General features: G+C 34.4%; 1 protein-coding gene and 5 non-coding genes across 7 annotated transcripts in view; 1 reads left to right on the forward strand and 5 right to left on the reverse strand.

The window, feature by feature from the left end:
• LOC142351908 (uncharacterized) overlaps positions 1 to 23,392 on the forward strand; it is a 438,132-nt gene that overhangs the window by 166,507 nt on the left and 248,233 nt on the right. For both annotated transcript variants that reach the window (XR_012760975.1, XM_075404166.1), the window contains exons 2-5: positions 8,559 to 8,709; positions 10,550 to 10,705; positions 11,263 to 11,330; positions 12,117 to 12,263. Coding sequence is in view for 1 of the 2 variants with exons in the window: in XM_075404166.1 (XP_075260281.1) it covers positions 8,610 to 8,709; positions 10,550 to 10,705; positions 11,263 to 11,330; positions 12,117 to 12,263 (471 nt within the window). In the remaining variant the exon portion in view is untranslated. The remainder of the gene's footprint in view (positions 1 to 8,558; positions 8,710 to 10,549; positions 10,706 to 11,262; positions 11,331 to 12,116; positions 12,264 to 23,392) is intronic.
• Trnat-agu (transfer RNA threonine (anticodon AGU)) lies at positions 16,695 to 16,767 on the reverse strand. The gene has a single exon. It is a non-coding gene; the product is annotated as a tRNA-Thr (tRNA).
• Positions 17,511 to 17,583, reverse strand: Trnat-agu (transfer RNA threonine (anticodon AGU)). The gene has a single exon. It is a non-coding gene; the product is annotated as a tRNA-Thr (tRNA).
• Trnat-agu (transfer RNA threonine (anticodon AGU)) lies at positions 18,063 to 18,135 on the reverse strand. The gene has a single exon. It is a non-coding gene; the product is annotated as a tRNA-Thr (tRNA).
• Positions 18,423 to 18,495, reverse strand: Trnat-cgu (transfer RNA threonine (anticodon CGU)). Its single transcript has one exon. It is a non-coding gene; the product is annotated as a tRNA-Thr (tRNA).
• Positions 20,003 to 20,075, reverse strand: Trnat-cgu (transfer RNA threonine (anticodon CGU)). The gene has a single exon. It is a non-coding gene; the product is annotated as a tRNA-Thr (tRNA).

Consider the following 23,392-nt stretch of genomic DNA (forward strand, 5'->3'; position numbering starts at 1 on the left):
TTTTTGAGCCCAAAACGTTGCATTTTTTCGTAATTTTTTGTCAAGTTTTTTGTGGGATCAGTCTGAAATTGAGGCTGGTTAAGTTTGATAAAGGTTCTTTGCAAGACATAAGTTTCTTTTAAGACAATTTAAAGGGCTATATGTTTTGGTAATCCAAACAAAACGCGCAAATTTATAATAATTTTCACAATTTGTCAAGGTTTTAAAAAATTTTTGTCGTTTTTGGACTTTTTCCAGCCCTAGGTGTCAAGGAACCTCCTCTAATAAATTACTGCACAGTTTTTAGGTTTAATGGAACGGTTTTCATTGCTTTAACATCTTCAACGTTTTGACATTTTTTTGACAAAACTTGCATTTTTCATTTTTTTGACATTGTCATTGCTCAAGTTGTTCTGGACTCAGGGACCAGAAAACCTACTCAAGTGTTTAATAATAGTTTACGGCATATTTTCTGGATGTAATCGAATGTTTTTCAAAGACTAAAGCCTTAGGGATGTTAGCATTCTTAGACAAATGTGTAATTTTTTAACTTCTATTATCTTGATTCAAGTTTTTTAAGCCCCAGGGGCCAGAAAACCTCCTTTAGGCTATAATATTAAGCTACTGGCCAAAGAATAGTTTTAAACTTTTTAATATCACAAATTTTAGCATTTTTTTAATAATACTTTTGATAAAAATTTTTTGATAAAAGCTTTTTTCATATACAATTTTTTGATAAATTCTAGGGTGTTTAATAATAGGTTACTGCTTTGTTTCTAGATGTAATGGAATGTTTTTCGAGATTTTAATATCACAAATTTAAGCATTTTTTTAAATAAAATATCTGCAATTTGTTTCGTGTTGATTGTTTTTGTTTTGGGTTTCTCCAGAGCCAAAGAAGCTCCCCTAGGGTTTGATGAAACGACTGCATAGTTTCTAGATGTAATGGATTGTTTTTCAAGATTTTGATATCACGACTTTAAGCAATTTTTTAAAAAAAATGTTTGCAATTTCAGTATTTTTTTGAATTTTTGTTTTTCCCGGCACCAGAGGCCTAGGACCTCCTCCGAGGTTTGATAATAAGCTGTTGCATAGTTTCTAGTGTTAATGGAATAGTTATCAAGACTTTAATGACTCGAGTTTAAGCAATTTTTTTTTTATAAAACTTAAATTTCAAACTTTCGAAAATTTATAATGTTCCTATTTCGAAAATTTATAATGTTCCAAGTTTATGGATCTTTATGAGCCAGTGAAACTAATTTGGGCTTTAAATAGAGACACTGGATAGTCTCTTGAGAAAATGAAATGGTTCTGATGATATTAATATCAAGAATTCGAGCAATATTTTGGTAAAATTTGCAATTGTTTTTAAAATTTTTGGATATTTTTCTATTTTTCTGAGTTTAACGATCATTACTGGCCGATGAAACTTGTTAAGTCTTGCAGATAGGTTACATGACAGAAATCAAGAGGCAAAAAATGGTTTTTGCGAAATTTGGGAACTTTTTTTGAATTTTGCCTTTTAACTGAGTTTTTCAGTTAAAGGCTAGAAAACTTGACGTTGCAGAGTCGATTCTCACCATGGAAAATTTTCCTAGCTCTCTCCCTCTTTCTGTTGGTTGGGGATTCTTTGTTCTCTTTCACGTTTTATCTCTCTCTCTCTCTCTCTTCTCAACTCTTTTGTTGATGACGCACTTCAGCTGCTGTTATGTGGCGTGATATTATCTATTACCCTCACCTCACGCCCGTTCAATGAAGCTAAAGTTAGCTTCACTAAAATGTGGCTAGCTATTGACGCAGCCAACTGCTCGCTAGTCGTTTCAGAACAACTCGCCCGACGTTAGTCGGTTATGTTTTTTGCTTTACATAAGTCACGGTTTTCTCACGTTTGACTTCTGTTTCAATCCCACTGTGCGTCAAGTTGGTTAACGGCGGCTTTTTCCGGAAATTTGCCGGCTATGTGAAGTTTTTGATTTTTCGTGGTGATATTTACGCGTTTTTACTATTTGTTGGCTAAGTTTTGCAGTTCTGTGTTCAGGTGGGGTTAAATGGCATGAAATTGCATTTCAGATAGTTTTAAGGACCTGTTGCTAATTTTGACTGGTTTTGCTAATTCCCTTTTTGCTAAATCCTTTATTTGCTAACTCTGAATGGTTTTGACAGTTTTTTTGAACACTTTTTTACAGTATAGCCAATTGTACTTTTATGGTCGGTTGTCTGCTTCAAATGAAGCTTTTCTTCTTATGTTTATTTGCCGAGTGCTTAGTTTTTGATGACAATTTTGTGGAAATATTGACTGGTTTAGCATCTTTTTGTCTTTTATCTTCCCTAAACTTGTGGTGTTTTCCTACTTTTGTATTGTGCTTTGTTCGTTTTTTTATGACTCGAAGAGAAGTATTACTAGAAGCATTTTTTGTTTTTTATCTATAATTTTGTTATAAAACCAGATGTGAAAGTAAATGGTTCACCTAAAAAAATTGGTTTTGGTCAAATTGCTGAACAGAAGCGAAGGGAGGAGTGAAAAGAGAGTGCTGTTTTGTTCATGTCGCATTTCTGAAAGCGAGAAAAGTATAAGGCAAAATTTCTTCGGGGGAAGTGGGCAAAATTCTTTTTTCACCTAGGCATTTTCGAAGCAATTTCCTAAACTCATTTTTCTTGTTGCCAGTTGGATCTCCTAGGCATTGTTATTGTTTACTTAATTAATACCTAATATTCAACTAATAGTACCCTATAAAGTACTTAAATAGTAGGTTCTATTACTAAGGGTACTTTTTGGACGTTTTGCATAATGATAATTTTACGCGTTTTATTAGTTGTTTGCCTACATTTAACATTCCATGTTTCCACCTTGAATTCAGTGCTGTTATTTTGTATGGTTTTAAGGACATTTTTATCTCCCTTTTAGTTTCGACTGGTTTTAGTTTTTAATTTTTTATTTTTGACACCTTTTTTTAGAACGTTTCTACGATTTGCGGTTCTTTTTTGGTCTACCATCTTAAAATTGTTATGTGTCTGCCCACCTTTTATAAAATTATCTGCAAACATCTTAAGATGTTTATTACAGCGTTGAAAGGTTTTTATGTTTCTTATTGGTGAAGATGTTCGTTATGTGCGTTAAATTTTATTTAGGTTTAAGGTTTTTTGTTCTGGTTATTATCTGCTCCAGATAATGTTCTTATGTGTGAAAAATAACGTGCTGGAGGAATTGGCGGAGGGTATTGGTACTGTTTTGCTTGGAATGTTAATAAATATTTTCTTTTGATTTTGATAAAAGTTTTTAATTTTTCTTTGGATAGTTTTTTGCTTCCTTTGCGCAGATTGTTTCTGTCTTGTTTATCCAGTGGCCTTAAAGACGAAAATGCGGATTTCAATGATTTTTGAAGTGAAATAAATAAACCACGCTAAAGCAGAAAATAGAGCGAGTGGTTTTTCCGGGACGAATTTTTTCCATTCTAGTTTTTAAGTAAACTGAGACAAACATCTGCTTTCTCAATATTAGTTTTTGATTGCTCTCGAACAAGGTTTTAAGCAACTATTGTAACCGTGTCTTTTTAAATTTTTAGTCGGCCGTTTTCTTCAAGAATGTTATTTTGATTTCAATTCTTGAGTGACTTTTTCATGCTTGACTTTTTGATTTTTGAGTGATTTCAGTTGCGCAAATTCAGATATTAAGTCAGATATTCAGCTGAAATGAAACGGATTTTGAGCGACGAACGTACATAGTCCGTGTAGCGGAGAGAAGGATTTTTGCTCCAAAGTCAGAAGATTTTCCATCAGAAAAATGTGTTATTCTAATGTGTTAAATTATTTGCCTCGCTAGTCATTCGAGAGCAATTCGTCCGACTTTAGTCGGTTTATGTTTTCTTCACGTGGAGCAATTTGGCTTCTGTTTCTATTGTTTTCATGCTTTTTTGTTTTCTTTTAAATGGTTTTCCAAATCCATCTCTAGTCATATCTAGATGTAGCTAGTAGCTTTAATTTTGATTCAATCGTCGAAAATTCTCCCAATTGTTGCTCAGTACTTGGCCTGCTATGTCTTATACTTCTTCCGACAAAAATTTGTCTCGCTTTACCGCACCCATCTTTTCAATTTTTGGCGTGCGATCCTCTTTATCTTTTAGCGTGAAATCGTCTGTGCGGGTATTGAAATAGAAACGAAATAAACCTATTGCTTATTTGTGATATTCTTTTCTTCCTCTCATTAGGAAGCAGGAGTGAGCTGGAATACCAAAATCCAAAGAACGCGTAGCTTCGGGATTTTTAAAAAAATATATATTCTTGCTTTCAGTCGCAATCGAATTGAAGCTATATTGAATTTGCTTCTTCGCAATATTGAACCAACTTCTTCGAAATTGCTTGATTATTACTAACAAAGATGTAGTGCTTCCAAATTCCTGCTTGATTTTTTGACTTCTCTAGCTGACTACGTTCTTATCTTGAAATTTTTATGAACGCGTAAAGAGAGGTTATTGTCGGCCATTACTAGTCTTTATTTATCTATTTACTGGATCTCCAATAGATTTGATTGGTTTCCCCTTAACAAAATCAGAAATAAGACAAAGCTAGCATATTCTAGCCAAACGGCGAATTATTGGATGATTTTGGGCCGTAAATGCAAAGTGCATCTTGTTTTCATTCCCACTGTAAATTGTTGGGATTAATTGTGGGTTTTTTTTTTCATTTTTATGTCTTCGATCAAAATGTTTAGTAATATGGCATTACAGATGCAAAATAGTGCACAGAGGGCCAGAAGAATTAAGATAATTTACTAATTGTGCCTGGAAATTGAGTACTTTGTAAGATTTTCGATGTCTCTAGGAACTCGATTGTGTCATTTTCAGCCTAGCATACGTGCTGTATTTTAAAGAAAAAGCATTATCAGATACAGAAAAGTTACAAATTTGAAGCAATTTACAAATACTAGTAGAAGAAAAGTTCGGCTCACGCAAAAATTTTCCATTTTCACATCGTACCTTAAAATATGTGATTTGCGGTGAATAAAATATTGATGTAACCAATGAGTACAGGAACTATAAGTTCCTCAACTGATTTGTTAGTTGTCAATTTCTAGTGCCTTAAAGTATTGCTGTGGACTTCTGGTTACTACCATTTTATTTCTCTGGAGAACAACTAACTTGACTGGACAGTTGTTGGTGTGCTCATTTCATGGTAAGTTCGTCAAGAACACATCAGGTAAGTTTGAAAACGATAATTTCTTTTCTAATTATTATTAATCCTGAAAATTTTCTTCACTAATTTGAATTGGTTTGCAGTGCTTACAAAATTTTTGACTTTAATTGAAGTTGTTGAGGTTTATTGAGGCTACCTAAATCTAACTGAAGGTTAATTGAGTGCAGCTTTACTGTACTTAAGTCTAACTCAATTAAACACAACTCAAAATTAGCATGAAAAACTGATATCTTGAATTCTTTTCCGTTCTTTTCATAGCTATTTTGAGGCAAAAATGCGTACAACGCAATTGCAATTAAGTTTCGACAAGTTGCCGGTAATCTCTTTAATTCTTTGTTTTTCGGCAACTCTTATTCTATAAAGCAATGAATGAAACTGAATATTTTTTGCTCAAGCTGAGCGTAGATTTCAAGATTCGACGTTAGGTTGTCAAATTTTTTCAAATGATCAATGTATGTAATATGTTGTTACTAGCATTCGAATTGTGTTGTGGGTTTTTTACGACGCGAAGAGGAGTATTGAAGAAGTTTTCTGTCAAATTTGTTATAGGGAATTTTGAAGCAGGAAATGAAACACCTGAAAAATTTAGGAGTGGTGTAAGTGTTGAACAAAAATGAAGAGTGGAGCGATAAGAGAGTGTTTTTTTTATTCATGCCGCCGTTTTTGAGAGCGATAAACAGGGGTGAAAATTTCTTTGAGTGATCGAATTTGATCACTGGCGGCTTTTTCAACCATTTTTGCCTTTTATACCTTTGTTTTTTATTGCATTCCTTTGCAATCAGAAAAATTCCTCTTGCTCAAAGGCGCCTTAGTCATTGTTTTGCTGACAAATTATTAATTGACTGTAGACTGCTTTTTTCCATTTTTGTTGAGTAGTTTCAATACGTTAGTTTTGTGCTTTTTTGTTGATTCCTTCTTCCTTGCTAACTTTTCTTAGTTCACCTAACTTTTGCTTAAGTGAGTAAAGTTTTGTGTTCACGTACCCCTTTTTGAAGATTTTTCGTTTTTAATTTTTTCAGTTGTACATGGTATCTAAGAGGTTGTTTTAGACTTGAGTAACAGTATTCAGGTTGATTTGAGAGCGTTTTGATGTTTTCTAATAAATAAGGGTGTTTAGCGTCAATTTGAATGTTCTTCAACTATGTTGCTGTTTTTGCTATTATTTTTGCAATTTTTGTCCTTTTGTTGAATTTATTAGTAACTCAATTGAAGCCTGATGCTTATAAGTTATGTTTATTACAAATTAAGTTAAGTGTCTTTGGTAAGAAGCTCGTTCTTTAACGGAATTTGACAAAAAGTTGAGCAATTTGATACAATTTTTGCATATTATTACAGTCTTTGCATCTTATTTTTAAGAAAGAATATCTGTGAGCTTGATATGTCTTGCCCAAGTTTTTGGGGTCAGACTAATAGCTTCGCCTGCATGAAACAGAGTTTTGTATGTGCACTCATACTATCTGAAAAACTAGTTGAAATTTCCTAATTTATTAGGATTGGTACTAGTTTTTATTTTCTGAACTAAGATTGTTGTCCGACCTGCCAGGAGATACTAGACGTCCTATCAGGAGATAATAGCCATTTGCGATGATTTTTTTCGGCGCAGACTACTTCTAGTCGTTTCCGGGGTTCTTCTGGCTATGTTATTTTCCAAGAGTGAAAACCGTGTTTGAACAAACATCGGCTTTCTCGATTGTGTGTGTTTTTTTAAATGCGGCAATTTTATTTGAGTTTTGCAATTTTTTTAAAAAATTTTTGATCGGATTTACTTTAAGTGGTTTTCTCAAAACATTTAATTTTCATTCTAGGTTTTGCCTTCTGTTAAGTCAACGAAAGTCTGAATTTTTTCAGGGCTTGTCTTGTTATGTTTTTTGTTAGTTGAGGTTGACTAAAACTCACTAACAACTGAAATTGTTTAACGAAACGCCGTTATTCATTTTTGTTTGTTTTCTTTGCATACAGCAAAACAATGCCACAGAAGATGTAATTTGAACAGTTTAACTTCTATGTCAATTGACACATTTTCAACATTAGTTGTGTAATTGAACCTTAAGTTTGAGTTTGCAAGTTAGGCCAAGTGACAAATTGAAAACGCGCAAATTGCTTATAAAACATTCATGCTGATGAGTTTTTTTTCAAAAGTATATAACAATTGACAAATACCGAGCTTTGAGTTTAATTGTTTCTACGGAAGAGTTAAACAGTTTGTGACTTTTTAAAAAACATTCTTTGCTAACATGTTCAGCAATTGAAAACTAAAAGATCAACCATCTTAAAAACTACAAGAAGAAACAAAGGTTTTTTGATGTAATGGTAATACTTTTTGGTCGTTCTCTTTCAAGTCATTTTCTCAAAGATTTTTAATAATTCTAACCACGTCGACAAAAGTAACGGTTCTGCGTGAAGTAGGAAATGAAATATGACGATAAGGAAACAAAAACGCTCAAAAAACAAAGAACCCAGTTTTTCAACATCTGAAGCTAATTGAGGTCGCAGAATCTGCTCGCAAGTTCTGCTCAAAGACCAGAATTTGACGAGTCATCAATTGATTGGTCAATTATCACAAAATTTAACTTAAAAACTTGCAAAACTCAGAACCAACATTATTCTGCGTGTTTCGTAAACGTCCTGTGAACAAAATTGACAGTAAATATAAATATTGCTGCATTTGCAGTAGGGAGAATTTTAATTGCTTTACACAAACAAATTTTAAAAATTCAGATGCTAAAAACTTCTCCAGGTCCGTTAATTAATAAAGTTGTCCCGGAAAATAATATCTACGGCGTTTGAATGCATCGTTCTTGGCTGTTATCGTAAAATTCGATCTCTTTATTCAAAGATTGCTACAAAAATGATTTAATCGAAAATTGCAGATTTTTTTGTGCTTTATTTAAAAATTTTTCTGAGGCTAATGAGAGTCATGGAAACTAAACCATTGCGTAGCCTAGTTATCTAGTCAAGTATAGTTGACGTTTTCAATTTTTTTGCTAAAAACGACCAGTTCTCCTTTTTGACACCCTAACATCCTGAAACAGGAGCTAGCTTTTCCATGAACATTACAACTTTTTGTTCTTTGAACAAATGATGTGTTAACGTTTTATTAAATTTGCGGGTAATTTGTTTTGTTATTTAATTGCTTTTTTCTATGATCAACGATCGGTCGATTTCAGTAAAATAAGGTTTTCGGTTCAGCAGGTTTTACTTAGAATATAAACAGCAATTGAAGCATACCCGGACGGACATACTCTTCAACGGAAGTATACCCGTTCAAACAATAATGAGACTATTACAACTGATCTAAATCATTCATATGAGGAGTTGAGAAAATATTTTTGTGTAATTGAAGAAGCGCAGATGATAAATTATTGGCGTCTCCTAGGAATGCGCATTTCAGATTTTGCGATGGAGTTTCTGGTTGCAGAGTAGATTTAGTAACTCCCAAAATGGCAACAAAGAAGAGGGGATCAATTGGGAATAGACACTCTTTCTGGCACCCAGCACCCAAATCAGTTGCCAGTGCCGGAACTAACAAGCCACAGCATGGTATAAAGATATTATAACATACGATTTGCCCGCAACTTTTTCTACTCGATATGATAATAAGACTTAAGTTTGCATTTTTTCAAACGTGAACGGTTTTTTCAAAACGTTCGTTTGCTTGAACTGAAGTTTTAATTCTTGTCTGGATTTGCTTATTTCGAGTAGGTATCATATTTGTATAATTCGTTTCACTCCATTAAATAATCACTCCTGTTCTTAAAATTGCTGTGACGTTTCCTTTATGAACAGAAGCTGAAATTAAAAATATTGAAAATGCGGTTTTCTTCCTATTCTTTTAAATAGTTGAAAATTCTTAGCTTGTCAGGACATCTGATAACAGCTTTCAATCATCTGATCCTATTGCACCCACAAACACATGATAGCTTAATCAAAACTCAATTGTCATTCAAGCAATCACGTTCTTAGAAATCTTAGACAATTCCCTCACTGGACATTCGAATTGTGATTTGACCTGTAAGAAACAACTTTCTGCCAGTATCAAAAGCGTTTGTTGAGCATAGTAATTCACCGTTTTGATCAAAAGTACTTTCTTCTGTCTCTCGTTAATTTTTTTTTCTGCAATTCGTTGACAAACTCCGTTGTTAATCAAAATTATTCTTACTGTACTTTTGGAGAAATAATCGTTACAGAAGAAAAAATATGCCACGACTGTTTTTTATGCTCACTTTTTTGGCGTCCAGACTCTTTTCTTTGAGCTAGTGCTTGAATGCATGATTAATTGCTCTCGAACTCTATATAAAACAGTTTTTGCATACATGTTTTTTCTGCAAATTTTTGTGCTTTGTCCTGACTTATCGAGTGACTTTAACTTCCGTGAATTATTGCGCTTTTTGTAATCTAGATTGCTCTGGTATTCACTATTTTTGGCAGCTGGGCACATGGCATATTGCGAGAAAAGTGTCGGCGGTTTACTATTAAACGTCAAAGAAAATTGCCCCAAAATTGGTTTTATTAAATATTATCGTGAGTGGTCTTCAAAAACTGTAATGACGGCATTTGAAGGCTCTTAGGGAACTTATCCTCCCCACAAACTTTACTTGCCCCGCAACCTACCCCGCATCCCCCACCCCCGACTGAGGCAGGATAAAATAGAGTCGAGCCCCCATCAGTCGTTCGAAAGCAATTCTTGAAACGTCAGTCAGTTAATTTAATCACTTGATTTTTCTTATGTTTCTCTAATTAAAAGTTAATTCTTCTTAGCAGATTAATTTGACAGTTTGCGAAAACATAGAACCGTTTAGCTATGTTCTAATACGAGTTTCACGGATGCAATTAGCCTTGAAACGTTGAGTGAAACGAGTGAAACTATTTAATTATCCTAGAAAATTTTTTGTTACGTAAACAGGCCTAATCACAAATTATAATTGTGTACACATTTGAATTGAAGAATTGAAATCGGATCTTCTGACCTGGCATCAAATTTGTTTGTTATTTTGAGTTATTTTATGCATCAAAAATAACTCAAAACAATGGTCGCCGATTTTTGTCGCACAATTAAACATTTTCCTCCAAATTATTTGGGACAAAGGTCATCAGGTTAAAACTGCGAAAACCACAAAAAGGACATTGATGAAAAATGTTTTCTTTCTAGGTGTTTTTCCTTGAAAGCTTGAAAGGAAAATGGTTTTCGAATCCGGAAAAAAATTGATCTTAAATTAAAGTTTTCTCATGTCACAGTTTCTAATAAAAACATCTTTGAACTTACATAGATCTTTTCGTGACTTATGGTAACAATGCACGAAAAAAGTGCCGATATGTGGCTGAATTGAAATGATGCCTCAAATTTTATCACAAAATGTCTGATTTCTGAATATTTTTGAAGTGGGAACTACAGCAACTGCAGCTGTGACAATGGGACAAGATGGAATCCCAGTTACCTACCAAGAGGATTGGAACACGTCCAGGACAGTACTGCCCCCAATTGACTACCTGCCTAGTCTATCATTCGAAGAGACATTCGTCCGGGGGAATAACTTCGGTATACTTTACGTGTTTTAAAATCTGCCGTATTTTTTGAACCCAACTGCAACAGTGATTGTTTTTTCCGGCTCAAACCTACCTCAAATTGCTACCTAAACCCTGCCCATAATTTGTATGACATAAGTGCGGTAATTTAATTTATTTTAATTTGGATTACAAATTACCGTCTTTGATTTGGCTTCGGCTTCTGAAACCCGAAAAACTTCATATAGATAATAGTTCTGATTTGGCAATTACATGTTAGCTCTGCTAGGGTGAACCAACTCTCAAAGTTTTTTTAAAACTTTTTTGTAAAAAATTTTGTCGCTTAACTTCATTTGAGCAAAACTTGTCTTCCTTTCCTCTTTCACTACAGCTTAGTGGGGCTAGGACCTAAATACCCCTTTTACCGTAACTACGCTATAATGGGGGGATCAATAATTGTCCCGGAGTGTGTACGATGGCTAATAGAAAGAGCCAGTATGTCTTCCACTTACAATTTTGTTTGTAAACGAGAATTGTCAGGTTTGTGATCAGGAATCTTAACAAACTTCTCATCAAGTGTCTGTGTTCCAGGCAAACCACTGCAATCCAACATTGCCATCCAAGCATCTGCCAGGGACATCAAACACGCTCAAGACCATGTGAGCCATTTTCACTCATATATTTTTTTACTATAATCGTGTGTCTTCAATAAAAAAAAGTAAAACAAATTTATCGCTTCTTATTTTGTATTTTGAAGACGAAATTTTGAAGACCCGATTGTGAGGGTTTCTGGGAACAAACAAAAGGCAAATACTCAATTGCGTGGGCACAATGGTGATTTGTGGGCACAAGGCTGATCGCAAGAAAACTTTCTGAGAATCGACTGAACTTAGAAATGATTTCAACCATGAGTTCCCCAACCAAGCATACCTTACATTTATGATTTTATTTCCCTCAAAAAAATTGTATAACCTACGTTAATGAACAGAAAATGTTCAGTTGTTATCAAAACATTCCAAAGAATTGCCATCAATTGAAGAATTAAAAGAATATTTAACGTATTGAATGTTGAGCGTTTTCTGATTTTAACCCAACTCCCACTTTTCTATCTCCCTTTCAATATCGTGCTAATAAGGGGTGATGAAAACTTAATTTTCGCACAACAATTAAGACTCTCCCACAAAATTTAGTTTCTCATCACATTGAAAGCAGTTAAAAATTACAAATTCATTTGTAAGCATCACTGTATTTCTTCAGTTGTGTTACATGGATTTGAAATTAACTCAAAGTTTAAGTTAACAGATATCAGAGCTTTTCATAATTAAACACTCGGAAATTTGCTCTTGGAAAAGGTTCGAATGTTTTGTTTTGTTTAGCGCAGAGTAAGAGAGAGGCATAGTTGATTTCAAATTTGGATAAAGAGCAATTTATTCAGTATTTTTTAGGAGTTGACCAACAGAGGTGGGGGTGGTGGTAAAATGAACTATCTGAAGGGAGTGATTGAAGGCCTGAGATATGACGTCAGACTTAAGCAAGATGAAATAGCCCACCTGAACAAAACTATTGCCCAAAATACCCAAGATATCCAACAGGTAGGTAACCCTATTGTGTAGATCTCTACCCAAAATTGGAAACCTATTAATCTGATTTTTACCTATTAATCTGAATTTGCATTTTTGTACTTTTTTGTACTGTTTGTAGCGTTTTTGTAGTGTTTTTTAGTGTTCTGATTTTAGTTTTGGGGAAAATCTTGTGTTAAGATATTTATTGTGAAAGCCAATTTTGGTTTCATTTTTCCAGAAGCATAAAATATACATCTGTATGAAAACAAAAGTGAGGTAAAGGGGTATTTTGAAGCTGGAAATGTTTCCAATTCAATTCAGCTGTTAGCGTTAGCTAGGTTTCCTAAAAACTTGACGTAGATTTAGGTCCTGGGAGCATTTGAACCACCGATCTCCTCTTTACGTAACAGGCACTTTAACCACTAAGCCACAAGACACTAACTTAACAGTTTCAGTTAGCAAAAATCATAAAAGTGAATCCTTTTGAAAGCCAGTTTTCGTTTTATTTTTCATGAAGCATAGGATTTAGGTCTGTATATAAACAAGAGTAAGCAATTTGGTTTTTCCAATTAGATTTTTTTTGTAATGCAGTTGGGTTGTTAGGCAGCCTGAGTTTTAAATAGATTCGACGTAGTTTTAGGTCGTGGGCGTATTTGAACCACCGATCTCCTGTTTACAATACAGGCGCTTTAACCACTAAGCCTCAGAACCATGTCTTCACAATTTCAGTTAGCAAAACTCATTAATATTGAATTATTTTGAAAGTTAATTTTGGTTTCATATTTCCATAAGCATATAATATACATCTGTATAAAAACAAAAATGAGGTAAATGGGTATTTTGAAAGTGGTAATGTTTCTAATTCAATTAGGTTGTTAACGTGAGCTTAGCTTCCTAAAAACCGGACGTACATTTAGGTCCTGGGAGAATTTGAACCACCGATCTCCTCTTTACGTAACAGGCGCTTTAACCACTAAGCCACAGGACAATGACTTAACTGTTTCAGTTAGAAAAATTCATAAAAAAGAATACTTTTGAAAGCCAGTTTTTGTTTTATTTTTAAAGAGGCATAAGATTTAGTTCTGTATATAAACAATGGTAAGTATTTCGAAGTAGATTTTTTTTTTGTAATGCAGTTTGGTTGTTAGCGCAGGCTGGGTTTTAATGAAATTCGACGTAGTTTTAGGTCCTGGGCCGATTTGAACCACCGCTCTGCTGTTTACAAGACAGGCCCTTTAACCACTAAGGCACAGAACCATGTCTTCACAATTTCAGTTAGCAAAACTCATTAATATTGAATTATTTTGAAAGTTAATTTTGGTTTCATTTTTCCATAAGCAAATAATATACATCTGTATAAAAACAAAAATGAGGTAAATGGGTATTTTGAAAGTGGTAATGTTTCTAATTCAATTAGGTTGTTAGCGTGAGCTTAGCTTCCTAAAAACCGGACGTACATTTAGGTCCTGGGAGAATTTGAACCACCGATCTCCTCTTTACATAACAGGCGCTTTAACCACTAAGCCACAGGACAATGACTTAACTGTTTCAGTTAGAAAAATTCATAAAAAAGAATACTTTTGAAAGCCAGTTATTGTTTTATTTTTAAAGAGGCATAAGATTTAGTTCTGTATATAAACAATGGTAAGTATTTCGAAGTAGATTTTTTTTGTAATGCAGTTTGGTTGTTAGCGCAGGCTGGGTTTTAAAGCAATTCGACGTAGTTTTGGGTCCTGGGCCGATTTGAACCACCGCTCTGCTGTTTACAAGACAGGCCCTTTAACCACTAAGGCACAGAACCATGTATACACAATTTCAGTTAGCAAAACTCATAAAAGTGAATTATTTTGAAAGCCGATTTTGGTTTCATTTTTCCAGAAGCATAAAATATACGTCTGTATAAAAGCAAAAGTGAAGTAAATGGCTATTTTGAAGCTACAAATGTTTCTAATTCAAGTAGGTTGTTAGCGTAAGCTAGGTATCCTAAAAACTTGACGTAGATTTATGTCCTGGGAGGATTTGAACCACTGATCTCCTGTTTACAAGACAGTCGCTTTATCCACTAAGCCACAGAGCCATGTTTTCAGAGTTTCAGTTAGCAAAACTCATAAAAGTGAATTATTTCGAAAGCTAATTTTGTTTTCATTTTTCCAGAAGCGTAAAATATCCGTCGGTATAAAAGCAAAAGTGAAGTAAATGGGTTTTTTTGAAGGTGGCAATGTTTCTAATTCAATTAGGTTGTTAGCGTAAGCTAGGTTTCGTAAAAATTTGACGTAGATTTAGGTCCTGGGAGCATTTGAACTACTGATCTCCTCTCTACGTAACAGTCGCTTTAATCACTAAATCACAGGACAATGACTTAACAGTTTCAGTTAGCAAAAATCATAAAAGTGAATTCTTTTGAAAGCCAGTTTTTGTTCTATTTTTCAAAAGGCATAAGATATAGGTCTGTATATTAACAAGTGTAAGTAATTTGGTTTTTCAAAGTAGATTTTTTCTGTAATGCAGTTTGGTTGTTAGCGCAGGCTGGCTTTTAAAAACTTTCGACGTAGTTTTAGGTCCTGGGCAGATTTGAACCATCGATCTACTGTTTTAAAGAGAGACGCATTAACCACTAAGCCACAGAACCATGTATTCACGGTTTCAGTTAGCAAAACTCATAAAACTGAATACTTTGAGCGCTAATTTTTGTTTCATTTTTTCCAGAAGCTTGAAAAAAACGTCTGCATATAAACAAAAATGAAGTAAATCGCTATTTCGAAGCTTAAAGAGTTTCTAATTCAATTAGGTTCTTAGCGTGAGCTTAGTTTCCTTAAAACTTGACGTAGATTTAGGTCCTGGGAGCATTTGAATTAACGATCTCCTCCTTACGTAACAGGCGCTTTAACCACTAAGCCACAGGACAATGACTTAACACAGTTTCAGTTGGAAAAAATCATAAAAGTGAATACTTTTGAAAGCCAGTTTTTGTTTTGTTTTTCCAGAGGCGTAAGATATAGGTCTGTATATAAACAAGAGTAAGTAATTTGGTTTTTCGAAGTAGATTTTTGTAATGCAGTTTGTTTGTTAGCGCAAGCTGGTTTTTAAAAAAATTCAACGTAGTTTCAGATCCTGGGATGATTTGAACCACACATTTACGTGGCAGGCGCTTTGAACACTAAACCACAGAACCATGTCTTCAGAGTTTCAGTTGGCAAAACTCATGAAAGTGAATACTTTGAGAGCTAATTTTTGTTTCATTTTTTCTAGAAGCTTGAAAAAAATGTCTGCATATAAACAAAAATGAAGTAAATCGCTATTTCGAAGCTTAAAGAGTTTCTAATTCAATTAGGTTGTTAGCGTGAGCTTAGTTTTCTTAAAACTTGACGTAGATTTAGGTCCTGGGAGCATTTGAATTACCGATCTCCTCCTTACGTAACAGGCGCTTTAACCACTAAGCCACAGGACAACGTCTTAACACAGTTTCAGTTGGAAAAAATCATAAAAGTGAATACTTTTGAAAGCCAGTTTTTGTTTTGTTTTTCCAGAGGCGTAAGATATAGGTCTGTATATAAACAAGAGTAAGTAATTTGGTTTTTCGAAGTAGATTTTTGTAATGTAGTTTGTTTGTTAGCGCAAGCTGGTTTTTAAAAAAAAATCAACGTAGTTTCAGGTCCTGGGATGATTTGAACCACCCATTTACGTGACAGGCGCTTTGAACACTAAACCACAGAACCATGTCTTCAGAGTTTCAGTTAGCAAAACTCATGAAAGTGAATTATTTTGAGAGCCAATTTTGGTTTCATTTTTCCAGAAGCATAAAATATACATCTGTATAATAATAAAAGTGAGGTAAATGGGTATTTTGAAGCTGGAAATGTTTCTAAATCAATTAGGTTGTTAGCGTAAGCTAGGTTTCTTCAAAAGTTGACGTAGATTAAGGTCCTGGGAGGATTTGAACCACCGATCTCCTCTTTACGTAACAGGCACTTTAACCACTAAGCCACAAGACACTAACTTAACAGTTTCAGTTAGCAAAAATCATAAAAGTGAATCCTTTTGAAAGCCAGTTTTCGTTTTATTTTTCATGAAGCATAGGATTTAGGTCTGTATATAAACAAGAGTAAGCAATTTGGTTTTTCCAATTGGATTTTTTTGTAATGCAGTTGGGTTGTTAGGCAGCCTGAGTTTTAAATAGATTCGACGTAGTTTTAGGTCCTGGGATGATTTGAACCACCCATTTACGTGACAGGCGCTTTGAACACTAAACCACAGAACCAAGTCTTCAGAGTTTCAGTTAGCAAAACTCATGAAAGTGAATTATTTTGAGAGCCAATTTTGGTTTCATTTTTCCAGAAGCATAAAATATACATCTGTATAATAATAAAAGTGAGGTAAATGGGTATTTTGAAGCTGGAAATGTTTCTAAATCAATTAGGTTGTTAGCGTAAGCTAGGTTTCTTAAAAAGTTGACGGAGATTTAGCTCCTGGGCGGATTTGAACCACCGATCTCCTGTGTACTAGACAGGCGCTTTATCCACTAAGCCACAGAACCGTGGTCTCACAGGTTTAGTTAGCAAAACTCAAAAAACTGAATTTCGAAAGCTAATTTTGGTTTCATTTTTCCAGAAGCATGAAATATCCGTCTGTATAAAAGCAAAAGTGAAGTAAATGGGTTTTTTGAAGCTGGCAATGTTTCTAATTCAATTAGGTTGTTAGCGTAAGCTAGGTTTCGTAACAATTTGACGTAGATTTAGGTCCTGGGAGCATTTGAACCACTGATCTCCTCTTTACGTAACAGTCGCTTTAATCACTGAGTCACAGGACAATGACTTAACACAGTTTCAGTTGGAAAAAATCATAAAAGTGAATACTTTTGAAAGCCAGTTTTTGTTTTGTTTTTCCAGAGGCGTAAGATATAGGTCTGTATATAAACAAGAGTAAGTAATTTGGTTTTTCGAAGTAGATTTTTGTAATGCAGTTTGTTTGTTAGCGCAAGCTGGTTTTTTAAAAAAATCAACGTAGTTTCAGGTCCTGGGATGATTTGAACCACCCATTTACGTGACAGGCGCTTTGAACACTAAACCACAGAACCATGTCTTAAGAGTTTCAGTTAGCAAAACTGATAAAAGTGAATTATTTTGAAAGCCAATTTTGGTTTCATTTTTCCAGAAGCATAAAATATACATCTGTATAATAATAAAAGTGAGGTAAATGGGTATTTTGAAGCTGGAAATGTTTCTAATTCAATTAGGTTGTTAGCGTAAGCTAGGTTTCATAAAATCTTGACGTAGATTTAGGTCCTGGGCGGATTTGAACCACCGATCTCCTGTGTACTAGACAGGCGCTTTAACCACTACACCACAGAACCATGTCTTAAGAGTTTCAGTTAGCAAAACTGATAAAAGTGAATTATTTTGAAAGCCAATTTTGGTTTCATTTTTCCAGAAGCATAACATATACATCTGTATAATAATAAAAGTGAGGTAAATGGGTATTTTGAAGCTGGAAATGTTTCTAATTCAATTAGGTTGTTAGCGTAAGCTAGGTTTCATAAAATCTTGACGTAGATTTAGGTCCTGGGCGGATTTGAACCACTGATCTCCTGTTTACTTGACAGGCGCTTTAACCACTACACCACAGAACCATGTCTTAGGAGTTTCAGTTAGCAAAACTGATAAAAGTGAATTATTTTGAAAGCCAATTTTGGTTTCATTTTTCCAGAAGCATAAAATATACATCTGTATAATAATAAAAGTGAGGTAAATGGGTATTTTGAAGCTGGAAATGTTTCTAATTCAATTAGGTTGTTAGCGTAAGCTAGGTTTCATAAAATCTTGACGTAGATTTAGGTCCTGGGCGGATTTGAACCACCGATCTCCTGTGTACTAGACAGGCGCTTTAACCACTAAACCACAGAGCCTTGTTTTCAGAGTTTCAGTTAGCAAAACTCATAAAAGTGAATTATTTGAAGAACATTAAAGAACATTATATGAAGAAGAACATTATGAAGAAGAACATTATATAGAACATTAAAGAATTTTAGTTAGCATAGTTTATTTAAGTAAATTTGTTTCATTTTTTGAGAAGCAAAGTATATAGGTCTGTATATAAACAAAAGTAAAGCAATTTGGTTTTTCGAAGTAGATTTTTTCTAATGCGATTTGTTGTTAGCACAGGCTAGGTTTCCTAAAAACTTGACGTATATTTAGGTCATGGGCGGATTTGAACCACTGATCTCCTGTTTACGAGACAGGCACTTTAACCACTCCGCCACATAACCATGGCTTCACACTCCCAGTTATCAAAACTGGTAAAAGTGAATACTTTGAGAGCTAATTTTTGTTTCTTTTTTCCAGAAACTTGAAAAATACATCTGTATATAAACAAAAATTGAAGTAAATTCCTTTTTTGAAGCTGTAAGTGTTTCTAATTCAAATAGGTTGTTAACGTGAGCTTAGTTTTCTAAAAACTTGGCGTAGATTTTGGTCCTGGGAGCATTTGAACCACCGATCTCCTCCTTACCTAACAGGCGCTTTAACCACTAAGCCACAGGACAATGACTTAACAGTTTCAGCTAGCAAAAATAATAAAAGTGAATACTTTTGAAAGCCAATTTTGGTTTCCTTTTTCCAGAATCATAAAACATAAATCTGTATAAAAACAAAAGTGAGGCAAATGGGTATTTTGAAGTTGGAAATGTTTCTGATTCAATTAGGTTGCTAGCGTAAGCTAGGTTTCCTAAAAACTTGACGTAGAATCAGGTCCTGCTCGGTTTTGAACCACCGATCTCCCGTTTACTAGACAGGTGCTTCAACCACTAAGCCACAGAACCATGGCTTCACACTGTCAGGTTGCAAAACTGATATAAAAGATTACTTTGAGAGCTAATTTTTGTTTCATTTTTCCAGAAGCTTGAAAACTCCATATGTATATAAACAAAAATGGAGTAAATTGCTATTTTGAAGCTGAAAGTGTTTCTGATTCAATTAGGTTGTTAGCGTAAGCTAGGTTTCCTAAAAACTTGCCGTAGATTTAGGTCCCGGGAGCATTTGAACCACTCATGTCCTGTTTACGTTACAGGCGCTTTGATCACTAAGCCACAGAACGATAACTTCACAATCTCAGATTGCAAAACTCTTAAAAGTGAATACTTTGAGAGCTAATTTTTGTTTTTTTTTTACAGAAGCTTGAAAAATACGTCTGTATATAAACAAAAATGAAGTAAGTTGATATTTTAAAGCTGAAAGTGTTTCGAATTCAATTAGGTTGTTAGCGTGAGCTTTGTTTCCTAAAAACTTGACGTATATTTAGGTCCTGGGAGCATTTGAACCACCGATCTCCTCCTTACGTAACAGGTTCTTTAACCTCAAAGCCAGAGGACAATGACGTAACAGTTTCAGTTAGCAAAAATCATAAAAGTGAATACTTTTGGAAGCCAGTTTTGGTTTCTTTTTTCCAGAAGCATAAAATATACATCTGTATAAAAACAAAAGTGAAGTGAATGGTTATTTTGAAGCTGGAAATGTTTCTAATTCAATTAGGTTGTTAGCGTAAGCTAGGTTTCCTAAACAGTTGACGTAGATTTAGGTCCTGGGAACATTTGAACAACTCATGTCCTGTTTACGTTACAGGCGTTTTGATCGCTAAGCCACAGAACCATAACTTCACACTCTCAGTTAGCAAAACATATAAAAGTGAATTTTTTGAGAGCGAATTGCTCGGATTGTTAGCGTACTCAATTAGGTTGTTAGCGTAAGCCAGGTTTCCTAAAAACTTGACGTAGATTTAAGTCCTCGGCGGATTTGAACCACCGATCTCCTGTTTACGAGACGGGCGCTTTAACCACTAAGCCACAGAACCATGTCTTTACTCTCTCAATTAGGAAAACTCATAAAAGTGAATACTTTGAGAGCTAATTTTTGTTTCATTTTTCCAGAAGCTTGAAAAATACGTCTGTATATAAACAAAAACTAGCAGGCCCGCAAAAGCATCATAAAAACGTTCTTTAAAAAGGAGGTTCAATAACTTTTCTTCGTACGACCTCGTGCTCAGACACATTCCCCTAGTCTAACAGCCATAGGTACTACATTACGTTACCATGTGTTTAGTTTGAGTCTGTTATCCTAATTACCAGCAATTTCTTCAACTACTTTTTTGGCTTTGCTATTTTGCCTATTTTTTAAGGTGCGCTAAGACTTTTAAGGTGCGCTAAAAATAACGAATTTCCACATGTTGGCATAGCGTGTGGCATTGCGTAACGCATGAAATACGTTAGGCTACATGTTTAAGGAGCGTTAAAATATGAAGATTCGGAGCTTAAACACTGCAAAAAAAAAGACAAAATAGTCATAAAAGAAAGACAGAAGAAAGAGGGAAAAAGAAGAGATGAAAGGAGGAAAGAAAAGACAAAAGACAGAAAAAAAGAGAAAAGAAAGGAAAACGAAACAGAAAAGAAAGAAAAAAGAAAAGAAATTCAGAAAAAAGAAGAGAAAAGGAAGACAGTAAAGAGAGAAAAAAGAGAGGAAATGAAACAAAAGAACAAAATAAAGAGGAATGAAACAGAGAAAAGAAAAAGATTGAGAAAAAAGACCGCAAAGAAAGAGAAACGTAAGAAAAAGCACGGGAAAGATAGAGAAGAAACAAAAGAGAAAGGAAAGGCAGAAACGAAAGACAGAAAAGAAAGAGAAAACAAGAAAGAAAACGAAGACTGAACAGGAAGTTAGAACCAAGAGAGAAAAAAATGATACAGAAAAAAAGCGGAGAAGAAGAGGAGCGAAGCGAAAGAAAAGCAAAAAAGAAAAAAGCAAGAGTGAGTAAAGAGAAAATCAAGAGAGAAAAAGAGATAAAAGACAGATGAGAAAGAGAAAAAAAGAGAGAAACGAAAGAGATAAAAGAGAGAAACCAAACAGAGGAAAGAAGAAAGAACTAAAGTGAGAAAAGAAAGGGGAAAGAAAATGAGAAAGTAAAAGGAAAGTAAAAAAAACTGAAGTAAAAGAAATGTAAAAAAGAAATTAAAGTAAAAAAACAGAAAGACAGAAAAACAAGAGATAAAGAAAGAGAAAAAAGACAGACATGAAAGAGAGAAAAAAGGCAGAAAAGAAAAGGCGACGGAAGACAGATAAGAGAGCAAAAATAGAGGGACGAGAGAAAAAACTACATTACGTAACTCAATGAGTGAAAATGTAAAACGAAAAACGCTCTCAAAAGCCAAGGCGACTTTTAAAAAAGGAGCGCCAAAACAATAGAGCCTAATAAAAGAACCAAAAAAAAATATTTCCATGTTCGATTTTATTTCGGTAAAGACCTTTACTTAGACAACCTTTAATCTGTCGTTATCTGCGATGCGTCAGCATTTCTCATTCATGGGCTTTTTTGTGTAATCAGTTTTTCTGTCATAGACTCATTTTATATTAGCAGCCTTTCGGTCATAGTCCTATACTTCCATCCCAGGCTATTTGTTCATTGCCCCTTTTGGCACGCAGCTTTTCAGTCATTGGCAGCTTTTTGGTCAATGATCTTTATGGCTTAGTAACTTTTTGGTCATTGACTCTTTTGGCAACTACAGCTTTTCAGCCATTGACCTTTTTAAAAATCCATACAAAACACCATGCTAAATGTTAAAGGGACCTTAAAACATGTGTAGTTAGAAGCGGTGTTAACCATTCGTGATGCTAGAATCTTGAAAAACATTCCACTAGATCCAGAAATTGTTCAGTAATCTATTATCAAACCCTAGATGAGGCTCCTTGACACCTAGGGAAGAAACTCAAAAAAAAAGCAAAAGAAGAGTTGAAAGAGGAAAAGAAAAAAATAGACAGAAAGAAAAGAAAGGAAATAAAGAAATGCAGAAGAAAGAAAGAAAAAGAAGACAGTAAAAAAAGAGAAAAGAGACAGAAAAAAAGACAGAACAGACAAAAGAAAGGGAAAACACAGAAATGAAAAAGAAGAGGGAGAAAAGAACCGAAAGAAATGAAACGAAAAGCAAAATAAAGATGAACTAAATGGAGATACGATAAAGATCGAGAAAAAAGACCGCAAGGAAAGAAACATAAGAAAGAGACGGAAAAGATAGAAAAGAAAAAAAGAGAAAGGAGAGGCAGAAACGAAAGACAGAAAAGAATGAAAACAAGAGAGAAAGCCAGAAAACAAAGACAGAAAAGGAAGTTAAAAGTAAGAGAGAAAAGAACGACACAGAAAGGAAAGGGAAAAGAAGAGAAATTCAAGAGAGTAAAGAAATAGAGAAACGAAAGACAAAGGAAAAGCAAGAAAAAAAGAGCGAAGAGAAATAAAAGCAAAAAAGAAGAGAAAAGCAAAAGTGAACAAAGGTAAAAAGCAAGAGAAAAAGACAGGAAAGAGAAACAAGAGAGAAACAAAGAGATAAAACAGAGAAGAGAGAAACAAAACAGAGGCAAGAAGAAAGAGAAAGAAAGCGAGAAAAGAAAGGAAAAATATGAGAAAGTAAAAAAGGAAAGTAAAAAAACCTAGAACAGAAAGACAGAAAAACAAGAGATGGAACAAAGAGGAAACAGACAGACTAGAGAGAGAAAAAAAGTGAGGCTGAAGACAGATAAGAATGAGAAACAATAGAGAAGAGAAAATCTACTGTACGTAATTCAATGAGTGAAAGACAAAAAAAATCTCAGTTGAAACAAAGAGTGAGGTAAATCAGGAGTCAATCGTGACGTATTTGAAACAGAAAACGCGCTCGAAAGCTAAAGCGAAATTTAAAAAAGGAGGCCATCAAAGTAATAGCGCCCAATAAGAATCGGAACAAATTGTTTTGAGGAGCATTTTTCATCTTCGATGTTATTTCTGTAAAGACCTTTACTTGGATAATCTATCTTTATTCTTTCGTTATCTGCGATGCGTCCGAATTTCTAATTCATGGTTTATTTGTGTAATCAGTTTTTCGGTCTTCAACTCAATTTTTTTTATGAGCAGCTTTTCGATCATAGACCTATTTTTGCATCCCAGGCTATTCTTAAATTGCACCTTTTGGCGCACGCAGCTTTTCGGTCAATGATCGTCATGGCATAGGTAGCTTTTCAGTCATTGACTCTTTTGGCAATTACAGCTTTTCGGCCAATGACCTCATCAAAAATGCATAAAAAACTATGCTGTATGTTAAAGGGACCTTAAAACATGCGCAGATAGGAGCGCTATTCACCATTCATGAT

Source organism: Convolutriloba macropyga, chromosome 13 (genome assembly GCF_964194025.1).
Source record: "Convolutriloba macropyga chromosome 13, txConMacr16.3, whole genome shotgun sequence".
Lineage (NCBI taxonomy): Eukaryota > Metazoa > Xenacoelomorpha > Acoela > Convolutidae > Convolutriloba > Convolutriloba macropyga.